This window comes from Mus caroli, unplaced genomic scaffold, assembly GCF_978045245.1.
Source record: "Mus caroli unplaced genomic scaffold, Mus_caroli_1 scaffold_9, whole genome shotgun sequence".
Classification (NCBI taxonomy): Eukaryota; Metazoa; Chordata; class Mammalia; order Rodentia; family Muridae; genus Mus; species Mus caroli.
The window spans coordinates 122,594,754-122,617,515 of record NW_028227264.1 but is presented as its reverse complement, the minus strand read 5'-3'; the positions used below and the strand labels follow the sequence as shown (position 1 = coordinate 122,617,515).

At 44.3% G+C, this 22,762-nt stretch overlaps 1 protein-coding gene across 5 annotated transcripts in view; it reads left to right on the top strand.

Moving 5' to 3' along the window:
• The window catches only part of Mon2 (MON2 regulator of endosome-to-Golgi trafficking), an 84,821-nt gene extending 62,267 nt beyond the window's left edge, over positions 1 to 22,554 (top strand). For 2 of the 5 annotated variants that reach the window (XM_029482364.2, XM_029482363.2), the window contains exons 26-35: positions 2,672 to 3,294; positions 8,177 to 8,320; positions 8,873 to 8,890; positions 9,174 to 9,302; positions 10,503 to 10,693; positions 11,802 to 11,862; positions 12,697 to 12,820; positions 15,893 to 16,100; positions 19,205 to 19,287; positions 21,878 to 22,554. In XM_029482364.2, the coding sequence (XP_029338224.1) occupies positions 2,672 to 3,294; positions 8,177 to 8,320; positions 8,873 to 8,890; positions 9,174 to 9,302; positions 10,503 to 10,693; positions 11,802 to 11,862; positions 12,697 to 12,820; positions 15,893 to 16,100; positions 19,205 to 19,287; positions 21,878 to 22,041 (1,745 nt within the window). In that variant the 3' untranslated portion in view covers positions 22,042 to 22,554. Of the gene's footprint in view, positions 1 to 2,671; positions 3,295 to 8,176; positions 8,321 to 8,872; positions 8,891 to 9,173; positions 9,303 to 10,502; positions 10,694 to 11,801; positions 11,863 to 12,513; positions 12,675 to 12,696; positions 12,821 to 15,892; positions 16,101 to 19,204; positions 19,288 to 21,877 lie in introns of those variants that run through there. The other 3 variants (XM_021173736.2, XM_021173735.2, XM_085843217.1) reach the window with 2 other exon arrangements.
• The last annotated feature ends 208 nt before the right edge of the window (positions 22,555 to 22,762 follow it).

The following is a 22,762-nucleotide window of genomic DNA, read 5'->3' as shown; positions in this document are numbered from 1 at the left end:
GAAGAGCCATAATTATGCCCTTAAACCCAAAGTGGCCACAGTGATACATGCCACAAAGACAGTTAATGACTGTGAGTCTAGAGTGGGTTCTGAGCCTGCATGGCAGCCCGAGAAGACAGCACTGTGCCTGAGGTCACAGGGAGGTGACCTCATCAGCTCAGAAGGAGAGGTGAGGACAGGTGGGGGGGGGGGGGAGGAAGGAAGGGGGGTGTGAATTAAAGGGCATGGCTGACTGCTGAGGAGGCTGTTCATGCAGATCAGATCGGTGGCTCTCAAGCACGGCAAGCTTAGGCTCATTTTATAGAGGACGTATTAACTCTGGAGACTGTATTGTAGCACTAGGGTCCGGAGAGTGCTTCGGTCGCCTGGAGTGTAGTAGTAGGTGGTGCAAGCGGTAATGAGTGCATCCCAGAGTGTGCAAGAAGTGCCCCAAACAAAGAGCGTCCAGTTAGGGATGCCAGTGGCTGTGTGACTGAGAACCCAAGGGGAGGTTGTAATGCTTTTGGTTTGAATGGCAGTGTTGGGGAGAGTATGGAGAAATGGACGGCGGTACTGCTGGACCACAGTGCTGCCCAAGCGTGTGAGCGAGTGCAACATGTGGGGGTCAGGAGGCAGCACTGGATGTCCTGCCATCACCCTCTACCCATTCCCTGCGCACTCGGACTCTGAGTCCCCCAGTGCTGAAGTTACAGAATCACATGCAGCCACACCTAGCTTTTATATAGGGGTCAGGGATTTGAACTCTGACCTTTATACGTAGATAGCAAGCACTCTGCAATTAAAGCTCATACCCACTGCACCTGTTTTTTGTTTGTTTGTTTGTTGTTTGATTGTTTAACATATGTTCTGGAGATTAAGCTCAAACTTAGGCCCTCCTTTACCTGCCTGGCAGGCACGTTAACAAATGGACCATTTCTCCAGCCTCCTCTAGTGTTTTTGTTTGTTTTTGACACTGGGTCTTTGTAGACAGCCTTGGATGTCCTTGGAACTCACTCTGTAGACCGGGCTGCCTTTATCTCTCAAGTGTTGGGATTAAAGTTGTGTGCCACCATACCTAGTGTATTTTTGTTTAATTTGTTTTTTTTCTTTATGTATGATTTACATATGATGGGAATACAAATATACATCATATTTACATATGAAGGAACATACAAAACGTCACTTTTAACATCTGTGTTTACTTTATGCCAACAGACATAAGCCATCTCAGGAGGCCTGAATAATTTTTTATAATGTGAACACTAGTGAATTTGCTTTTAACAGACCCATATGCAATACATAATTATATGTAGACTTTTACAAAGCTAACTTACTGGTTGGTGCTTTCTTTCAGTGTTTATTGTGTGTATGTGGCAGGGAGCACACACATATGCCATACCATATAGATAGATAGAGAGAGAGAGAGAGAGAGAGAGAGAGAGAGAGAGAGAGAGAGAGAGAGAGAGAGAGAGAAGGTCAGAGGGAAACGTTCAGGGATAAGTCCTCTCCTTCTACCATGTGGGCCATGAGAACTGAAGCTAGTCATCAGCTTCAGTCATCCTGCTAGCCCACTGAAAAATGTCTAAGAAAATGCAGAGGCATAAGGGAATTGTATATGAAGACGACAGTGAATTTTATGAAGCATGATACATAGCATGTTTTAGACATTGAGACATGGAAATCATGTGTCATGCAGTTGTGAGTAGTAACTTTTCCCTGGAGACTAGGAATGAGAACATCTTAGGCTGCAGAGAGGTCAGTTATAGCCACTTGCCTGCCATCCATGGAAATGCCAGTTCAGCCTTTAATCCTGGGAAAAAGGTGGTGGTGGGCAGGGGGCTGTGTGTTTAAATCATTAATAAAGGTAGATGTATAGCCACAGCGCCGCTGAGAGTGCTTCTTTTATCACCTATATTTTTATTCTAGTCTCCTTAGGCAGAAGAAAATAAAACCTCTAAGGAGGTATGTTCCCCACTTAACATATACATTCCTATTGATAGAGATTTTATTTTATGCCTATGAGTACACTGTAGCTGTACTGATGGTTGTGAGCCATCATGTGGTTGCTGGGAATGAAGGTTGCTCGCTCCGGTTGGCCTTGCACTCCGGCCTAAAGTTTTATTATTATATGTAAGTACACTGTAGCTGTCTTCAGATGCACCAGAAGAGGGCGTCAGATCTCATTAAGGATGGTTGTGAGCCACCATGTGGTTGCAGGGGTTTGAACTCAGGACCTTAGGAAGGGCAGTCAGTGCTCTTAACCACTGAGCCATCTCTCAAGCCCGGGATGTGGTATTTTTAACTATCATTTTTATTATGTATGGGAGGGCATGTGTGGGCATTCTGCCTCACATGAGTGGTGGAAGTGGAGGTTGGCTTGAGGGAATTGGGAAGCCACACTGTGTGGCTGTCCTGACTGCACCTGGTGTCTCACTGTAGGAGTGTCTGGATTGTGGAGGCAGGCTGCCCGTCAGGCATTGTGGTTCTGTGGATGAGGCTCAGTTGTGAGTCTTGTGTGGCAAGTGCCTCTCTGCTCAGCCATGGGTCATAGTTTTAGTATGTTAGATCCTAGTTTTATGCTTTTGACTTCTCTGTCAGTGTAAGCAGAAGATAAAGCAACCCTGCTTCAGAGTACCGGAGAGGATCTGCTCAGTGACACTGATTGACACCCCACCCCCTCTCATTGATACAGGAGACTTCTCAAGAGCTTGGGATGTTCTTCTTGACCACATCCAGTCAGCTGCACTCAGTAAAAACAATGAAGTGTCCCTCGCCGCTCTGAAAAGCTTCCAGGAAATATTACAGATTGTGTCCCCTGTCCGAGACTCAGAGAAGCCCGAGACCCCTGCAGTTAGTGTGCCCGTACCTGTCCTTCTGGGAAACCTTCCAGGCCCAGGCCTGAGCAGGCCGTTTGTGAGGACAGACTCCATTGGAGAAAAGCTTGGCAGATGCAGCTCGGAGACTCCTGTGGTGACTGACGAACTCGAAGATCTGAAGCTCTGGTGGGCTGCCTGGAACACCTGGCACAGGACGGGTTCTGAAAGCACAGAGCCGCCCAGCACTGTCGATGAGCTGACGTTTATCCCCAGCCAGCCTTTCCTTACAGCCTTAATTCAGATCTTCCCTGCCCTCTACCAGCACATAAAAGCTGGCTTCAGCATGGCCGACTTGCAGAAGCTGGGCGTCATCCTGCACAGCGCTGTCTCTGTCCCCATCAGTTCTGATGCCTCTCCTTTCATCCTCCCGTCTTACACAGAAGCAGTCCTGACAAGTTTACAGGAAGCCGTGCTTACGGCCTTAGATGTTCTCCAGAAGGTAAGGTGACTTCAGTGCTTGTGTAAAAGCAGTGATGAATAGGATGCTTTGGATTTTTATTTTATTATATTGTTTTGTGGTAAATTTCAGAAGATAAATTTAGGACTTTCTGGATTGCTATGTACGTACACTTTGGGATAAATTTAAGATTGTCAAGATTTTTAAAACGGCGCACTCCTTTAATCCTAGCACTTGGGAGGCAGAGACAGGCGGATTTCTGAGTTCGAGGCCAGCCTGGTCTACAGAGTGAGTTCCAGGACAGACAGGGCTATACAGAGAAACCCTGTCTTGAAAAACCAAAAAAAAAAAAAAGTAAAATGCCTTCATGGACTGGAGAGATGGCTCAGTGGTTAAGAGCACCAACTGCTCTTCCGAAGGTCCTGAGTTCAAATCCCAGCAACCACATGGTGGCTCACAACCATCCGTAATGAGATCTGATGCCCTCTTCTGGTGCATCTGAAGGCAGCTACAGTGTACTTAGATAAAATAATAATAAATAAACCTTAAAAAAAAAAAAAAGAAAAAAAGAAAAAGAAAAAAAAAAAAAAGAAGCTGCTGTGGCCGCTACCTCCAGTCAAAGTTAATTCTGAACGGTGGGTAGCTTATGCCAAGACACAAGGGTGAGCTTGAAAAAGTGGCTTTCTTACTGCAGATTTAAATTCTGTATTTTTAGCAGTGTGTCTTGTTTTTTTACAACAAATCAGTAAATAGATATGAAAAATCGTGAATAAATCCAGACTGGGAAGCAAGACCATATCAAAATAAAAGCATTTTTTTAGATTATCCAGGAAATTGCTACCTCAGTTCATAACAATCAAGATCCTAAACAAGGGCTAACAGGATGGCTAAGCAGGTAAAGGAGCTTGCTGCCAAGCCTTATGGTCCCTAGGACCCACATGGCAGGAGAACTTCCAAAAGTTGTTGTGCCCTCCACACCCATTACAAGGTATGAACATATACATGTATAAATGTGCTAAGAAAAGAAGAAAAGTTGCATTTCCAGCACTTGGAAATCTGCTACAGGAAGGTTTGCATGAAGTTTGAGCCCACCCTTGATTACAGTGTGAGACTATGTCAGGAAGCAAACATTAAGAGAAAAGGCCAACTCAGTAATCAGCCAAGACGTGAGAGAGTCATGGTCTGTCATCAAGGCTCATTTGTAAGGAGACAGTCCTACTCTCTAGTCATGGCTCCTTTATTCCCAGCTGGAATGATGGAAACTCTGGTGATGTTTCTGCTAATAACCACAGCACCCCTACACTGCCCCTGGACATAACCTCAGCACCGCTACACTGTCCCTGGACATGACCACAGCACCCCTACACTGCTCTGAAGGCAGGCAGACCAAGCAATAGTCTTTATCTATTTAACCATAGTTCCATTGTTCAGGAAACAAATTTTGAATAAGCTGAGAAATTAACAGAATCTGACATTCAATACTGTTTGAGGGACATGAATTTCTATGACTCAAAATAAGTTTGTAGTTCATCATACTTGTATTAGGGTTTTATTGCTGTGAATGGACAACATGACCAAGACAACTCGTATTAAGGACAACATTTAGCTGGGCCTGGTTCATAGTTTTAGATGTTCACTCCATTATCATCCAGGCAGGATGTATGGCAGCTTACAGGCAGACATCACAGGAGCTGAGTATTCTACATCTTGATCCACAGGCAGCCAGGAGGAGACTGTCATCCACACTGGCCTAACTTGAGATACATATGACACCTCAAAGCCCTCTTTCCACAGTGACACACTTCCTCCAACAGGGCCACACCTCCTAATAGTGCCACTCATGGGCCAAGCATTCAAACACATGAGTGTGTGGGGACCAAGCCTATTCAGACCACAATACTTTCCCTCTGACTAGATCACACAGCTATATTGCTTATGCATTTCCCTGAAGTGAATGAAAAAGGGTTTCTATCAGAAAAATGTTGTCATTTGGAGAATTTCCAAATTCTTGGACTCCCTTAACTGCTCATTCAGGGTTGTTATATATGCATGGAAGGTAATAAAAAACAGCACACACCCTTTAATTTCAAGGAAAACCATGAAAGTTTACTTTTGAATAACTGCTTTAGCAGAAAAAGAACAAATACAATTATTCATTGTGGCTACTGGGAATTTATCTGAGCTTTGATTCTGAAAACAAAATGTAATGTCATTCCAAACCTGAAAACTCATTCCTGTCACTAGAAGCATTCTACATAATTGTTTCAAAGATGTATTTATGTTTCAGCTCTAATGCCTGTGAGTATGTAGACCGGGTGTGGGGCAGAAATCAGCTGTTGTGTCCATGAGCTTACAGCATTAGAGAGAAGTCAGCTTCATCTTGACCCACTGCTGGTCTTTGTAGCAAATGTCAGATGCACACCCCAGTCTCACCTACTTGTCATACAAGGCTTGAACTTGCCCCTCTGTGTTAGAGAGTAAGTATGACTTCACTAAGAGCATCTTTAACCTGACTAAACAGTGTGAGGCTGCCTTTTGTTTAGTCACTGTTTAGGAAGCTTGAGTTCCCAGTGTGAAAAGACAGCAGAGCACATGGGATTCTCAAGAGTCTGGGTGAGCAAATGCACCCACAGGGAGGATGTGCAGCACCACAGGGCGGATGTGCAGCACCCACAGGGAGGATGTGCAGCACCACAGGGAGGATGTGCAGCACCACAGGGAGGATGTGCAGCACCACAGGGCGGATGTGCAGCACCCACAGGGAGGATGTGCAGCACCACAGGGAGGATGTGCAGCACCACAGGGAGGATGTGCAGCACCACAGGGAGGATGTGCAGCACCCACAGGGCGGATGTGCAGCACCCACAGGGAGGATGTGCAGCATCCACAGGGAGGATGTGCAGCACCACAGGGAGGATGTGCAGCACCACAGGGAGGATGTGCAGCACCACAGGGAGGATGTGCAGCACCACAGGGAGGATGTGCAGCACCCACAGGGCGGATGTGCAGCATCCACAGGGAGGATGTGCAGCACCACAGGGAGGATGTGCAGCACCCACAGGGCGGATGTGCAGCACCACAGGGCAGATGTGCAGCACCACAGGGAGGATGTGCAGCACCACAGGGAGGATGTGCAGCACCACAGGGAGGATGTGCAGCACCACAGGGAGGATGTGCAGCACCACAGGGCGGATGTGCAGCACCACAGGGAGGATGTGCAGCACCACAGGGAGGATGTGCAGCACCCACAGGGCGGATGTGCAGCACCACAGGGCAGATGTGCAGCACCACAGGGCGGATGTGCAGCACCACAGGGAGGATGTGCAGCACCACAGGGAGGATGTGCAGCACCACAGGGCGGATGTGCAGCACCCACAGGGAGGATGTGCAGCACCACAGGGAGGATGTGCAGCACCACAGGGAGGATGTGCAGCACCACAGGGAGGATGTGCAGCACCACAGGGCGGATGTGCAGCACCACAGGGAGGATGTGCAGCACCACAGGGAGGATGTGCAGCACCACAGGGAGGATGTGCAGCACCCACAGGGCGGATGTGCAGCACCCACAGGGCGGATGTGCAGCACCCACAGGGAGGATGTGCAGCACCCACAGGGAGGATGTGCAGCACCCACAGGGAGGATGTGCAGCACCCACAGGGAGGATGTGCAGCACCCACAGGGAGGATGTGCAGCACCCACAGGGAGGATGTGCAGCACCACAGGGCGGATGTGCAGCACCACAGGGAGGATGTGCAGCACCACAGGGAGGATGTGCAGCACCACAGGGCGGATGTGCAGCACCCACAGGGCGGATGTGCAGCACCCACAGGGCGGATGTGCAGCACCCACAGGGCGGATGTGCAGCACCCACAGGGCGGATGTGCAGCACCCACAGGGAGGATGTGCAGCACCCACAGGGAGGATGTGCAGCACCCACAGGGAGGATGTGCAGCACCCACAGGGAGGATGTGCAGCACCCACAGGGAGGATGTGCAGCACCCACAGGGAGGATGTGCAGCACCCACAGGGCGGATGTGCAGCACCACAGGGAGGATGTGCAGCATCCACAGGGAGGATGTGCAGCACCACAGGGAGGATGTGCAGCACCACAGGGAGGATGTGCAGCACCACAGGGCGGATGTGCAGCACCACAGGGAGGATGTGCAGCACCACAGGGAGGATGTGCAGCACCCACAGGGCGGATGTGCAGCACCACAGGGCGGATGTGCAGCACCACAGGGAGGATGTGCAGCACCCACAGGGCGGATGTGCAGCACCACAGGGAGGATGTGCAGCACCACAGGGAGGATGTGCAGCACCACCGGGAGGATGTGCAGCACCACAGGGAGGATGTGCAGCACCCACAGGGCGGATGTGCAGCACCCACAGGGCGGATGTGCAGCACCCACAGGGCGGATGTGCAGCACCCACAGGGAGGATGTGCAGCACCCACAGGGCGGATGTGCAGCACCACAGGGCGGATGTGCAACACCCACAGGGCGGATGTGCAGCACCACAGGGAGGATGTGCAGCACCACAGGGAGGATGTGCAGCACCACAGGGAGGATGTGCAGCACCCACAGGGCGGATGTGCAGCACCACAGGGAGGATGTGCAGCACCCACAGGGAGGATGTGCAGCACCCACAGGGCGGATGTGCAGCACCCACAGGGCGGATGTGCAGCACCCACAGGGCGGATGTGCAGCACCCACAGGGAGGATGTGCAGCACCCACAGGGCGGATGTGCAGCACCCACAGGGCGGATGTGCAGCACCACAGGGAGGATGTGCAGCACCACAGGGAGGATGTGCAGCACCACAGGGAGGATGTGCAGCACCCACAGGGAGGATGTGCAGCACCACAGGGAGGATGTGCAGCACCCACAGGGCGGAATGCATCCTAATGTTCACACTTTGCTTCCCAGGCCATCTGCGTTGGACCAGAAAACATGCAGATCATGTACCCGGCTATATTTGACCAGTTGCTGGCGTTCGTAGAGTTTTCCTGTAAACCTCCACAGTATGGACAGCTGGAAACAAAGCACATTGCAAATGCCAAGTACAACCAGGTAGCTCACAAACTGTGTCTGTTCTGTAGTAAGTTCTAGATGAGTTCCAGTGGAGATAGACTGTGGTTACCTAAGGAAGCGCTCCTCCATGCTCAGGTGTCCCTTACAGAGCACAAGTGTTACCCGAGACATCTCTCTCTCCAGAGGGTCCTTCTCAGAGGCCGCCCTGCCGCTCCCTTGTTTCTTCAGAAGCGAGAGCTCCTTTCCACCCTTTCTCTTTGCAGCCCCACTCTACAAATTGGGTGTAAACCCCTAGGCCTGATCTTACCTTTAAGCAGATATCTACAATGCAAGATGAAGAAATCTGTGTGTACTAAACAAGTTGTCCATTGCTGGTGTGAAATTTAGTTGGATTTTACATACATCCCATCACCTTAGCTGGCAGATTATACCTTTGGCTTATTTATAACAAGAGTAGATTTTTGAACGCACGCACTGCTGACTTTCTTCACTCAACATGAGAGTTATAATTTATAGAGTCCGAAAAGTAGTTCTAATGTGTATTAATTTTTCTCATTCTATTTGTCTTGCATCACAATGGAATCCCAATAGATCCAACTATTTGCACCGGTGAGTTAAATTTCCTAAACCTGTCCTAACCTGCTGCCAACACAGTGCATCTTCCCAGTCTTCATAGAGTGCTCTCTGTGCTTTCCCAGTAGTTGGAACTTTTGTCTGAATGAGAATTCTTTTTTATGAAGTGCATTTGTTTTTTTGAAAACTTTGCATGTAATGTGATCTGATCTAGAACCAAGGCCTGAACTTGTAAGGAAAAAGAGCTTCCTTCTCAAAAACAGTATCATTTCCTTCAGTCCCTTCCCCTCTAACTGCATGTGAAAATATTACTTTCTAGGCGGAATGGGTAGCCTTGAATTATGTACCGTTTGCTGAAAGATCTTTAGAAGTAGTTGTGGATTTGTATCAGAAAACGGCTTGTCATAAAGCAGTGGTGAATGAGAAAGTCCTCCAGAATATTATTAAGGTAATGTACCTTTTTATCTCTATAATTTTATATGGTATTATAAGATTATTGAAATCTCTCTAGGCAGTATATTGGGATAAATGAATAGAACATTTGTTATTTATAGTGACTTCAAATACATGGATTGTATTTGGCAAGCACATTTTTTATTATATGGGATGTTTTGGAGTGGAGGGAGGGTACCTCAGTAGTAGGGCTTGAACCCAGAGCCTCTAAAATGCCAGGAAATGCTTTTCTGCTGAATTCTACCTCTAGCCTGGCAAGGTCGATGTGATATAGTCCTTAAAAGAGTCCTCAAGTCTCATGGGAGCTCAGAACTCAGGTACTCAGAGGGAGTGTGGAGTCGGCTTAACTGTTGATGAAGACTTGTCTCCAGAGGCCATATGCAGAGCACCACGTTTGGGTTTCTCTTTAAAGATTAAACATTTGTTCACTAGGTTTCTCCTTATTTCTTCACTTTCCTTTTTTTTTTTTTTTTTTTTTTTTAGGACAAGTCTAAAGCTAAACTCCTTTTCTAGGTTTCATATTCTTGCATAAGTAATTTATTGCAGTATTAGAAAAAGTACATTGAAACATTTGAGTAAAGTGTAAAACTCAATGAATTTTAGTTCTCAAACATGAAAGTATCTCAGGTTGTTCCCTCTCCCCTGGCCACTGGGAACACATAGGCAGCATTGGCCTCTTTTGGGCAGACAGGAGACCTTTAGGGGCTATGCTTTCTGCTGGGAGAGCCGCAGCAGGACAGTTTGTTCAAACTCTTTGTAATAGTATCCTTATTGTGATTTTAAAGAAAGAGAACTGAGGTTCAAAGAAGTAGTTAATGACTCATGCTTAGATGAGGCCGTGGTAGAGCTTATGGTTGCAGCACAGATGTTACCCAGTACTTGGGAGGCTGAGACAGGAGGATAGTGATTTGAGTACAGCCTGAACTACATTAGTAAGATTCTGTCCAATTAAAAACACACACGTGCTGCTCTTAGAGCTGAGGTTAGCTCAGTGGTACTGGTCATTCTTGGCATACAGAAGGCCCTGGGTCTAGTTCTCAATTCCAAACAATACGAAGTGTGTCTGTCCAGGAGCGTCAGTCTTTCTTGACTGTCTTTCAGTGAAAATCTTTATGCTGTGCTTTCATGGATTTACCTGACATTTAGTTTTGAATGTCGCTGTGTGGATTTTAACCAAACTGAACTTTGTCTCCAGACCCTCAGGGTTCCTCTCAGTTTGAAGTATTCATGCCCTTCTGAAAGCACGTGGAAACTGGCGGTAGCTTCTCTCCTCAAAGTCCTGTCCATCGGACTGCCTGTTGCCCGACAGCATGCTTCCTCTGGGAAATTTGACAGCATGTGGCCAGAGTTAGCCAGCACGCTTGAAGACTTTCTCTTTACTAAAAGGTCAGCTCATTGGTCTAAAATGGAGCAAGAGCCTTTAAGGAGATGGGAGACTATGTCTACACCTGTTCAGATGTGGGTCTTACTCTTTCTCCATTGACAGTCACTGACTGCTGTGCTGCACACACGACTGGAAGATGTGTCTGTGTCTTGGGTACTTTGTCACTGTGGTGGGAAGACTAGTGCTTGATGCAGGGGACCTGGTGCTCAGTATATTTTTACATTTAAAGTGTACAAATAAAACAAGGCCTGCTGGCCATCTAGCTGTAGGTATATGTATACTACACCTCTAAACTAAATGCATTGATGCTATTTTATACATATAACATAAAAGAAAATTATATAGACTTAGATGTCAGATAACAAAGGTTCCTATTGAAGCCTTGCACTTACTGGGGATTGCTTGCAGATGCGTTCTTAGGCATGCACAGCTTTGGTCTTCTCTTCTGTTGACTAGGATGATACTGCTTAGTTCTTGGGGCTGCAGTGAGGACACATGAGAGTAATGCAGACAAAGCTCTTACAAACACTGGCTGATTCCAGCAACACTTAATACTTAAGCTGTTCTTAAACAGTTAATACTTCAATATCCTACACATTTGTGATTATCTTACTATCCATGAATCAGAAAGTCTAGACTCCACCTTGATTCTCTCAGAACTATTGACTTATCTGTTCTTGCTGTAATAACTTTGCTTTAGAAAATTAAATTAGGCCTTTTCTTTATGAATGTTCTCTAATATTTACTCTAAATAATTTAATGTATTGTCTTACAAAATAATAATGGGCTTGATTGAGGGTCTTTTATGTCACTATCAGATAGCATAAATAAAATCAGATGTCCTCTCAGTGGTGATTTTAGTTGTGGCGATGCCTTTCTTATTCATACATTCTACCGGGAGAAGTTTAGTTTTACAGATGTTCAGCTCAAGATCGCTCCGAGTATTCTAACAGATCATTTACAGTAAGTACTGTAATTTAACAGCGGCTTCTTTTAAGTGAGCCATAATGTCTCAGCCCGAGCAGGAAGAGCTAATATTTTATCATTGAATACTGTTTATCTCCAGTTTGTCCAGGAAATGAAATCAAGTCTTTCTTTTTTTCTTTTTAGCATACCTCCAGATAATCTCTCTATTCAAGAATTTCAAAGAAATGAAAGTATTGATGTTGAAGTAAGCAAGCTTAGAAAATTTTTCCTGTGTTTTATACTGTATTTGAGGATGATAAATGGAATGTAAAGATTTTAATGTTAGTAGGGAAGGTCACATGTGTGTGTCTGTGTGTGTGTGTCTGTGTGTGTGTGTGTCTGTATATACCTATATGTGGGTCAGAGGACAGCTTTGTGGAACCTTCCACTTTTACATGGGTTCAGTACCTGCTGAGCCATCTTGCCAGCCTTGAGGGGTTTTAGCTGTGAAGCTTTGGTTGGAGAAGGAGGTTGGATCTGTTATCTTTGAGGTAGCTGAATGTTTACATAAATCAAATACATTATTTTCCCGTGTAGACTTGAAAGTGTAGCTATTGTCAAAGTCTCGCCTCTGTGCCATTGCTGTTTAAGCCTCATGTAAGCTCTTTTTTCCTTTAGAGGATAAAATAAACTCTATGTTAGGACACGGTATGCTACAAAAATGAGTATGACTTTAATTTCTCATAGTTCATAATTTCTGGTTATGGAAAATAAGTTTAACATTAATTTTGGATATTTAAGCGTGGGTGAGTCTCATATATGGCTGAGCATTTTCCTATATATTTGTGGTTGGGTGAAGATCAACATTATGTTCAAACTGTAGCACAGTAAACCTTAGTGTTGACTCTCCTTATAGGTAAGATGGATGAAGAGGCAGGCTAGTGGTCATGTTGTAGTAACAGTAAAACGTTACTTCGATCAGAGAAGGTTCGTTACTTTTTCAAAAAGTAAAATTTAGCTTTTACTCTAGAAAATCTCATTTGAATCGGCCATCTCTTCCCAGGGAAGAGTAGATTTGGCTCTCTCTCCTTTGCTGTAGGTTGTTCAGCTCATCAGTGCGGAAATCCTCCCGTACGCCAACCTCATTCCTAAAGCGTTCGTGGGTCAGATGATGACCATGCTCAACAAGGGCTCCATCCACTCTCAGCCGTGCTCATTCACAGGTGCGTGACTCGGGGCCGCTCACAGCCCGAGGACAGTTACATGTGTAAGTCATGCTTCGGAGTGGGAAGTAGAGTGTGAGGGTTATACGGGGAAATGGAGGTGTGCTCATATACGTAAGCTCTGATTAAGTGAATCACATGGGACTTCTGCAGTCGGATGAATTACGCATGGTGACAGAATTTACTAGATTTTTGAAGTCATGGATTATTGTAAAGAGTATAGTATAGAAAAAAAAATATTCTGCCACTTACAATGTTGGTTTTAGTAGGGAAAAAGTTTCTTAACATTTCTTAACGGAGCAAACAGTGAGTGCCTACTATGTACCACACTGTGCTAGAGAGGCATCTCATTCTTGGAAACATTTCTGAGGATACATACCACAGTATTAGAGAAAGGAGTGTGTGGGATTGAAAAAACTTGGTCATGAGAAAGAACACACTCCATTCATTATGCCCTCTAATATGTCTAAATTTTGTTATAATTTCTGGTTATTAAAACATGTATTCAGATCTCAGAAGTAACTATGACACAATGGGTTTTTTTCTGTGAGGTCATACATTTTTATTTTTGCAGGTTATTTTCTATCCTTAGTCCCAACCTTTACTAGAGCTACCCTGACCATTTATACAGTTTGACCACTAGATGGCTCTCTTGCTGCTTACTTCACAAGCCAAGGGTTTTGTGGAGTTTTTTTTTCCACTCGCCCCAGCATTTCAAAAAACTGACCTGCACAGCATGGGAATTTCAGAGAAAAATAATTAAGTGGGCTTATTTTTTATGTAATACTTACATTTAAAATGGTAGATATTCTAATAGAGTACAATTAAAATTAGGTACAAATATTCCAAGGGCTGAATGATCAGGTTTTCTGATAGCCCCACCTACCAAGTATGGTGTGAAGTGTACCAAGTCCAGGTAGCCCTGCCTACCGTGTGTGGTGTGAGCACACCAACACTGAAAGGAAGGCAGGTACTCACACACACTCCAAGGACTGCATAAAGAACATGTTGTCTCAGCTTTACCTTTGAGTTTTCTGTAAACACACACAGAAAGACATCCCATGCTAAGCAAGTTCCTAGGATCACTTGGTTCTTGGATCTTTAGCATGACCTGATGGCCAAACTTCACAGACTCTCAGGGCAAAGGCCAAAAGAAAGAAGTAAATAAAAGAAAGAGTTTCTTCCAGAGGGGTGAAAGAGACTACCAGGGGAAAGTGTGGTGCGGGCAGGCACAGCAGTGGAGCAGTGAGCTGAGAACAACTCAACCCCAGGCTGGAGACTGAGAGTGAAATCAAGGGTTAGAGGGGAGCCAACTGAGAGAGAGAACATGTGTGTGCTGGGAGTCGGGTGTGGCTCTGAAACCTCAAAGCCCACCCCTAGTGACACCTCCTCACTGAGGCCACGCCTCCTAAGAGTCCCCAACAGTACTTCTGCCTGTGGAGTGTGCAGTGTTCAAGTGCCAGAGACTGTTGCTCAAACCACAGGAGTGACCAAGAACATAGAGCAGAAACCAGTGGGGAAATTTGTGCTAAACTAAGATCAGAAAGAAAGAAAATTAGTCAGAGGTGTTTATCAGGTACCTCTGATAACTGCATCTTCCAGAAGGGAACAGAAATATAGAAAAGGGAATTACTGAAGACTAAAGATATCCTCACATTAGAGATGATAACTCTGTGCCCAAAACAATGAAGGATAAAAGGCCCCAGTAAGACAGATCACATAATATTCACATACTTACCATAAAAAGAAGATCAGTCACACTTTCAGCCGCAACAACTTTTCAAATGGCCTACAAGTTCTCATAGGAACTGCACATTTCTCAAAGACTTGACATGGTGGCTAGAAATGGAGAGTTCTCACCATGGAGGTGTGTACCTAGGCACAGCTGGGCAGGTCTGAGTATAGAATAGTAGTTCTCATACTTTAGCAGAAGGGGTGTCATGTTCCCAGGGTTTCTGCCTCACACAGGGTGGGATAGGAGAGTTCCCACTTCCCACAATGGCTCTCGAGCAGCTAGGAGCCAGCCTTATCTCCTACCACAATAAAGTAATGGCAGCCTCAGAAGAACAACAAAGATTTATTTTCCTCCATCCCTTCTTAGGAAGCCACTTCCAAATATCTTCATGGAAGCAGGGTAAACCGAGAAAGCAGGAAGCTAGGGTTCTGGGAGACTTGAGGGAGAATGGCGTTGGCCAGTTATGGCTAAAGAAGTTGACTAGGAAGAGCTAGTCCAGAGCAGAGCAGGCTCATGCTCCTGAAAGACATGTGGCTAGGGACGGAGAAAAGATAGTAAGACAGAAAAGGCAGTAAGTGTGACTTTTGACTTAGATGAAACTCTTGAGAAGTTTGTTCGGGTTTTGTCATTGTTGTTTAAGGTGTCATCTCAGATACCCCAAACTGTCCTCAAAAATGCATACCTCAATGACTGGCACCAAACTTCCTGTGCAGCCTAGAGTGACCTTAAGCTTTTCATTCTCATGCTGGAGTTGCCGACATGCTACCATGTCTACTTTATGTAGTACTGGGGATTGAACCTAGAAACCAAACGCAGAGCCTCGTGTGCACTAGGCAAGCATTCTGCCAACCAGGGGACATTCCTTGCCCTTAAAACTCACTTTATAGCCTTGTCACAAGATGAGAAAAATGTTGGGACCAACAGATAGATACTGGCCACCAAGCCTGAAGCCTTAAGCGCAGTCACTAGAACGCACATGGAGAGAACTGACTCCTGCAGGTTGTCTTTTGACTTCCACATGTATAATGTGGCATGTGCACATGTGCACACACATGCATGCACACACATACACACATGCACATGCACACGCACACATGTGCAAACACACTCTAAACAAAGGAAAACCAAAAAGAACATGGTGATTATGGGCAGCCTCGCTTTTCACATTCCTAGAGGAAAAATTGTTATTTACTAGATATTTACTAAATATTATTAACAATAGGTTGTTCATCAGTGCCTTTCATCTTATTGATATCTTTATTGCTAGCTTGCTAGGCTCGTTATTAATGTGCACCGTGTTAACGTTTTTTAATAATCAAATATTGCTAATTTTACAGAAGCAGAGATTGACATTCGTTTGAGAGAAGAATTTTCTAAAATGTGTTTTGAAACATTGCTCCAGTTTTCCTTCAGTAACAAAGTCACAACACCTCAGGAAGGCTACATCTCACGAATGGCACTCTCTGTGCTTTTAAAGAGGTCGCAGGATGTTCTGCATCGCTACATAGAGGATGAGAGGCTGAGTGGAAAATGCCCTCTCCCAAGGTACGCATTTCATTAAGGAGGAAATACATTGATATCATAATGAGTAGCAAAGATTGCTCAAAACCAAGAGATTTCTTAAGAGAACTAGATGGAACTGAGGTCATTGGTAACTGTATGTGTTCTCTACAGCATAAGTCAATATTCATAGGTTTTGCTGCAGACACATAATACTTTTGATGGTGATGATGATGCTCCAGGCCTTTCTTGTAGATTAAGAACTACGTGATAGCTGGGCGGTCGCATGCCTTTAATCCCAGCACTTGGGAGGCAGAGGCAGGCGGACTTCTGAGGCCAGCCCGATCTACACAGAGAAACCCTGTCTCGAAAAACCAAAACCCAAACCAAAAAACTATGTGATAAATGTATCATATTACCTTTCGAACCTAAAGAATATTGAATCTGAAAGTCGATCCTCTGACAGAGGCTTCTGCATGAGAACTGTGGCTGGGCATGAAAACACAATCTTTTTCTATAAAGAGAAACTAAGAGATTAATTTCTTCTAGGTTATTTTTGATTGACATTTCTTGATTTCTGTCACCTATTCCTGTCTTTTTTTTTTTTTTTTTTTTTTTTAATGAGTACACTGTAGCTGTCTTCAGACACACCAGAAGAGGGCATCAGATCCCATCACAACCATAGATGATTGTGAGCCACCATGTGGTTGCTGGGAATTGAACTCAGGACCTCAGAAGAGCAGTCAGTGCTTTTAACCACTGAGCCATCTCTCCAGCCCACCTGTTCCTGTCTTAAATCTGTTTTTTCTAATCTGTTTAACAAAGCCCCTGCCCCTACACTGACCCCTTCTTGTATATCCAGCTTGTATTTGTGGCAGGGGCTGCAGGGCTGATCTCAGTTGAGCTATAGACTGGAATTCAACAACAGATATATATATATATATATATATATATATATATATATATGTATGTATGTATGTATGTATGTATACATATACATATATATATATATATATCCGTTTTAATGTAGAAACTGGGGTTTAAGTCTGTGTGGGGGTGTGTGGGGGTGTATTTTGTTTTGTTTAATGTAGAAACTGGAGTGTAAGTCAAAGGAAACAGTAAGTATGAAAGGGCAGACATCCCCAGGTCAGGAAAGAATTGGGGACAGCGAGCCCCTCATGACGAGGTTCTGGTAGAAACCAATCAGCCATGGTCCCTTGTTTGTTTCTGAAGTTGGAAGTGATCTGACAGAGGATGTGGTCTTCTTGCTTCATCGTGCCCGTGTCTTACTAGCTTGCTCGCTGCAGGTCCGTTCCAGGTTAGATCTCCCCAGGATGATATGAATGCCTTTCCCTCAGTTTTTAAGATTTTAAAATTCTTTACTCATTTAGAGTTTATTTTACAGTTTTCTAATTTGATGAGTGAAGTCACAAAATTACATTTTAAAAAATGACCAATGCTTATTAACTCTCTACAATCTTGAATTTTAAATTTCTAGATCATAAATTATAGGCCTCTGCCTTCAGACGTATATACCGAAACATCCTGAGGCAGCTTACTAGTAATTTGATTATGGACATGATTAAAGTTGATTCCTGATATATACATGAAAGTACAGAGATAAAAGCTGCTTTGAGTGGATAGTATTACTAGATCATAAATATTAGTTCAGAAAACATCTTTTTTTTTCATTTATTGTGTTGAAGATTTAATAGCTTCTTTAATATTTCTTTTAAATTTTATTTTTGTCATTTTTATTTATGTGTTAGTATGTGGACATTAGTACAAGTGGCTGAAGAAACCAGGGGTGAGTGTGTACTGTCCTGAAGCTAGAGCTGTAGGCAGTGTGAGCCGTGGGATGTAGGTTCTCAGAATCGAGCGCAGATCATCTGCAAGAGCAGTCCACGGTCTTAACCACTGAGCTGCCTCCCCACTCTACCTGCTCTCTGTCATCAGCTCGATTTATAGTCATCTGATGAAGCTGTTTCATTCTGTGTCACACACAGCATTATGTGCTTCTACAAGTGACATTCCAACATCAGTGTGCTTGCACAGACCATTTGGTGTCTGGGGATGCAGTTTAGTCCCCAAAACCACATCACCAGGGCCTGCTAGTGAAGCTTCTCATCTCAGCAGACAGGAGACTGAGTGAGGCAGGAGAATCAGTAATTCAAAGTCATCCCCAGTTACAAGTTTGAATTCAGCCTGGAGAATGTGGGCTTGATGTAGTGCCCTGTGCCACACTGGATGGCCAGGCTCCCTGTGGGATCCAGATCTGTATCAGCAACCCATGGGATCTTTGCATCCTTCATTACATGCTTATTGGTTATTGTTAAATACCGCTAATTGGCCGTCTCAGAATTAATGTCTGGCTTGCTTCATGATTGTCATCGTAACAGTACAGCAAGGAGAGGAGAAACACACCAGCGTCACTGCAGTTCTGAGAGCTCTTTCAGCAGCAGTATAAAATACAGAGCAGGGATTAGAAGGAGCTTTCCCATTTCATCTTTGGAGAAACACACCAGCGTCACTGCAGTTCTGAGAGCTCTTTCAGCAGCAGTATAAAATACAGAGCAGGGATTAGAAGGAGCTTTCCCATTTCATCTTTGGCAGATTTCTATTAATTTTAACCAGAAAACAAAGCATCATGTTGTAGGAAGTTTTAAAGCATGTGTTATAGAATCCTTTAATCCCCACTCTCAGAAGGCAGAGGCAGGCAGATCTCTGAGTTTGAGGCTAACCTGGTCTACAAATCGAGTTCCAGGACAGCAAGATAACCCAGGAAAAACCCTGCGTCAACAAAACAAAACAAAACAAAACAAAACAAAACAAAAGTAACTATAGCTAGTGGCAGGGCTGCCCTGTGAATGCAGGTTTTCAGGAATTGAATTGCCCCACTGATAATTTGGTAAGCTTAACTACAAATCAGACTTGGTGAGGTAACTACAGACAGGTAGCGACCATGGCACTGACGTGTGGATTGTTATAAGCTTGATGAGTTTGCCTTTTATAAGAATTTTAACCTCTTTTTATTTTATTGTAGTCAATATTTTTCTGAAATTATATCTATTTGTACAAACTTTGGGAGAAAAAAATTATTTGTTGTATCTTAAAAAATCCTAATGGAAATCATCTCTCATCCTTTTTAGGCAGCAAGTGACAGAAATCATATTTGTTCTAAAAGCTGTCAGCACTCTCATCGACTCACTGAAGAAGACCCAGCCTGAGAATGGTAGGTGCTTGAGAACTTGGCTGTCCTACAAGACATTCCACATCTGTCCTCTCTGTCAGGGTTATCACTGTGTGATACCTTTGTGTTGTCACTAAGGTAGGGAAATGTGAGAATGTAGCACCATTGTGTTCTTTGTTCTCCCGTCCTCTCCATGACAAAAACTCAAGTCATGTCAACTCAGTAAAATTAACTTGAAAGCTGGTATGCCTACGAGACAACACCCTCGGCTGACACCCTCGGCTGACAGACACCCTCGGCTGACAGACACCCTCGGCTGACAGACACCCTCGGCTGACAGACACCCTCGGCTGACAGACACCCTCGGCTGACAGACACCCTCGGCGACAGACACCCTCGGCTGACAGACACCCTCGGCGACACCCTCGGCGACAGACACCCTGACTCTGATAAGAATAGAGGAGAACCAACTCTGTGCAAATCTAAACATTTATATCAGAGACGCAATGATAAAAAATTATAAAACATTTTATTTTTAAGACAATAGTACCTGAAGAACACCTGAGGTGCTATCTGGCCTCCACTCATACATGCACTCACACACATACATGTATATAATGCACAAATATAGAAAACATAGCAGTTGGAATTATGCTCTAAACAGATGAAGTGAGTTTGTTATTTTGATGGAGCCGTAAATTATGGTGATAGATGAGAAAAGTATAGCAGGCTTCATCAAGAAGAATGTAAGGATGCCTGCTATTCTGTCCCAATCATGTGGATTGCATAGCCAGTCCAAGCCTGATGCAGGAGATTGGCTATCAGGCTCCACATCTATTTAAACTTTATTGTCTTACTATAGTGTTGTTGCTGGAAGTGAGGCCTTTGGAGACTTAACATTTTTTAAGAGGTTTTGTTTTTATTATTTATTTGATGGTAAGTTTTTAGTAGGCTATATACATATAAATAACTTAAAACAGAGGTTCTCGCTGGGTAAGGGCACCTGCACCAAACCTGAGAACTTGAGTTCAGTGACAATATGATAGGAGGAGAAAGTCAGTTCCCACAATCGCGTAAATATAAAATACATACTCCAGTCACCCCCAGCTTTCCAGACAAATAAATAACAATATCCCCTGTTTGTAATCCCCTTTTTCCTGTCTATTTTTCACTTAAACATTATGTATATTCTTTTGTATCAATACATGCGTCTCTTTAATATTCTTTTTGTAGTTTGAGGGCTGGGAAGCAGAGTCACATATAAGTCAGGATGGCCTTGAACTGCTACCTCTCAGCAGAGGGTGACCTTGAGTGACTAACCTTTTTCCTCTACCTCCCAGTCCTGGGGTACAGGCATGTGCTGGTACACCTGGCTTTCTGTCAGGAAGTCCCGCAGAAATCACAGTGGGCTTTAGAATAAACATGCTGTAAGAACTGAACCCGAAGAGCTGAGACAGAACAGTTCCCTGACGTGACCACGCTCTGCCTTATTTCGGGGCAGGGCGAGGGGGGGAATGTTACCACCTAGTAAATTAGACTAAAGTATGGAATAATTATAAAAAGTTCTTGAGCCAGGTATGGTGGCACACACCTTTAATCCCAGCACTCGGGAGGCAGAGACAGGCAGATTTCTGAGTTTGAGGCCAGCCTGGTCTACAGAGTGAGTTCCAGGACAGTCAGGGCTACACAGAGAAACCCTGTCTCGAAAAACCAAAAAACAAACAAACAAACAAAAAGAGGGCCCAAGGTTCAGATTAGCAGTATATATAACACTTGTGTGTACATGACTCTGGGCCAGACCCCAGCAAACAATAGGTTCTATAAAAGTACCCCGTGATTTCAGTATAAACAAACAATAGGTTCTATAAAAGTACCCTGTGACTTCAGTATGAGCAGATTACTGGTTCAGGTGGGTCACTCTACCCACCTGATGAAGAGCATCCTGTTGGTGGATGAGGTTAGGAAAGCAGGCTGGCTCATCTGCCCAGTCTCGTGATGTGCATTAAAGACTAGCAAGCTCTGTAAGATGGCTGCATCTGTTCAGTGACTTGAAATTCAAATCGCTACCAAGGGCATTGCTGAGTAGGAAAGTGCATAAAAAGGTTTCAATTTGTTCTTGACAGCACAATATATTTTCTGACAACTATGCAGAAAATAGCATTTTGGAGCATTGTGTTGCTTTGTTAACTTGCAAAGTTGGTTGGTCTCTACGGCTGTCCTCACTGGTCATTTCTCTCTTCCTCGTAAGAGTTTACTTATGTTTATCTTCTGTGCATGAATGCTTGCCAGAAGAGGGCATTGGATTCCCTGAGGCTGAAATTAGAAATAGCTGTGAGCTGCCATATGGGTGCTGAGAACCAAACCCCAGTCTTCTGCAAGAGCAGCCAGTGCTCTTAACCACGGAGCCATCTTCAGCCCTGATTTTCTTACCTAATTTCTAAGTACACAATACTCTGTTATTTCCTTTTTCATACTTTACTAATTATATCATGAAGTCTTATAAAATTAAGAAATTAAAAGATGCTTATAGAACCATTTCTGTTATATTTTTAATTGTTTATGTAAGTTGGGTGACTGTACTGTGATCTCCACTATATTTTGAGACATTTTTATTTGTATTTTTTGACTGCAGTTGATGGAAATACCTGGGCACAAGTAATTGCCTTATACCCGACGTTAGTGGAGTGTATCACCTGCTCATCCTCAGAAGTCTGCTCTGCCCTTAAAGAGGCACTGGCTCCCTTTAAGGATTTCATGCAGCCGCCAGCATCCAGAGTTCAAAATGGAGAGTCTTGAGCAGCTGCAGCACGTGTGGAGGAAGAGATACCCTGAGGAACGCCTTCCCCTGAGTCTTGTAGAGGAAGGACGCTCTACTGAAGTCACTCTTGGCAGCTGTGTTTGCCTTCTTTAAATTATAGTGTAATTATCTGGGTACAGTAATTCATACAAAAGCCTCCATGTTAACCCGGGCTCCTGGAGGAGCTGAGCCTTGGCCTGGGTGACTATGCTGGGAGGGACAGTGAGCACTACATCACACCTGCTACCATGTCTTCAGTTGGTGACTGAAAAGTGAGCTTATGTACAGTTTGTTGTGTATGTGTTAATGATGTACTTTTTAAAAAGAAAAAAACGATATTTCCATTCAGATTTTTGAGGCTGGTGTTTTGCACCCTTTTTCAAGTACAGAATCGTACTAAAATTTTATGCAAGGTGGTACTGTAACATTCCATACTATCTACAACCAGCCTTTGTGAGCAAAGGGAACTGATAAGACTGTGTGTATAATAAATAGTACAGTTCTGTATAAAATAGTTGCATTTATTTAAAATTTTAAAATACTGATGATGTTAAATGCTCGAAGCTGTATTTATTATTAATACAAACTTGTTTGCTTACGTTTCTACTTCTGATTTGCCTTCTTGTGGGGCAGATAAGCTTACCGTGTACTCGTACAGATGGCTTCATGCTGTTTACATGCGTTGTTGGTGACGAGAAGGAGCGCGGGAGTGCAGCAGCA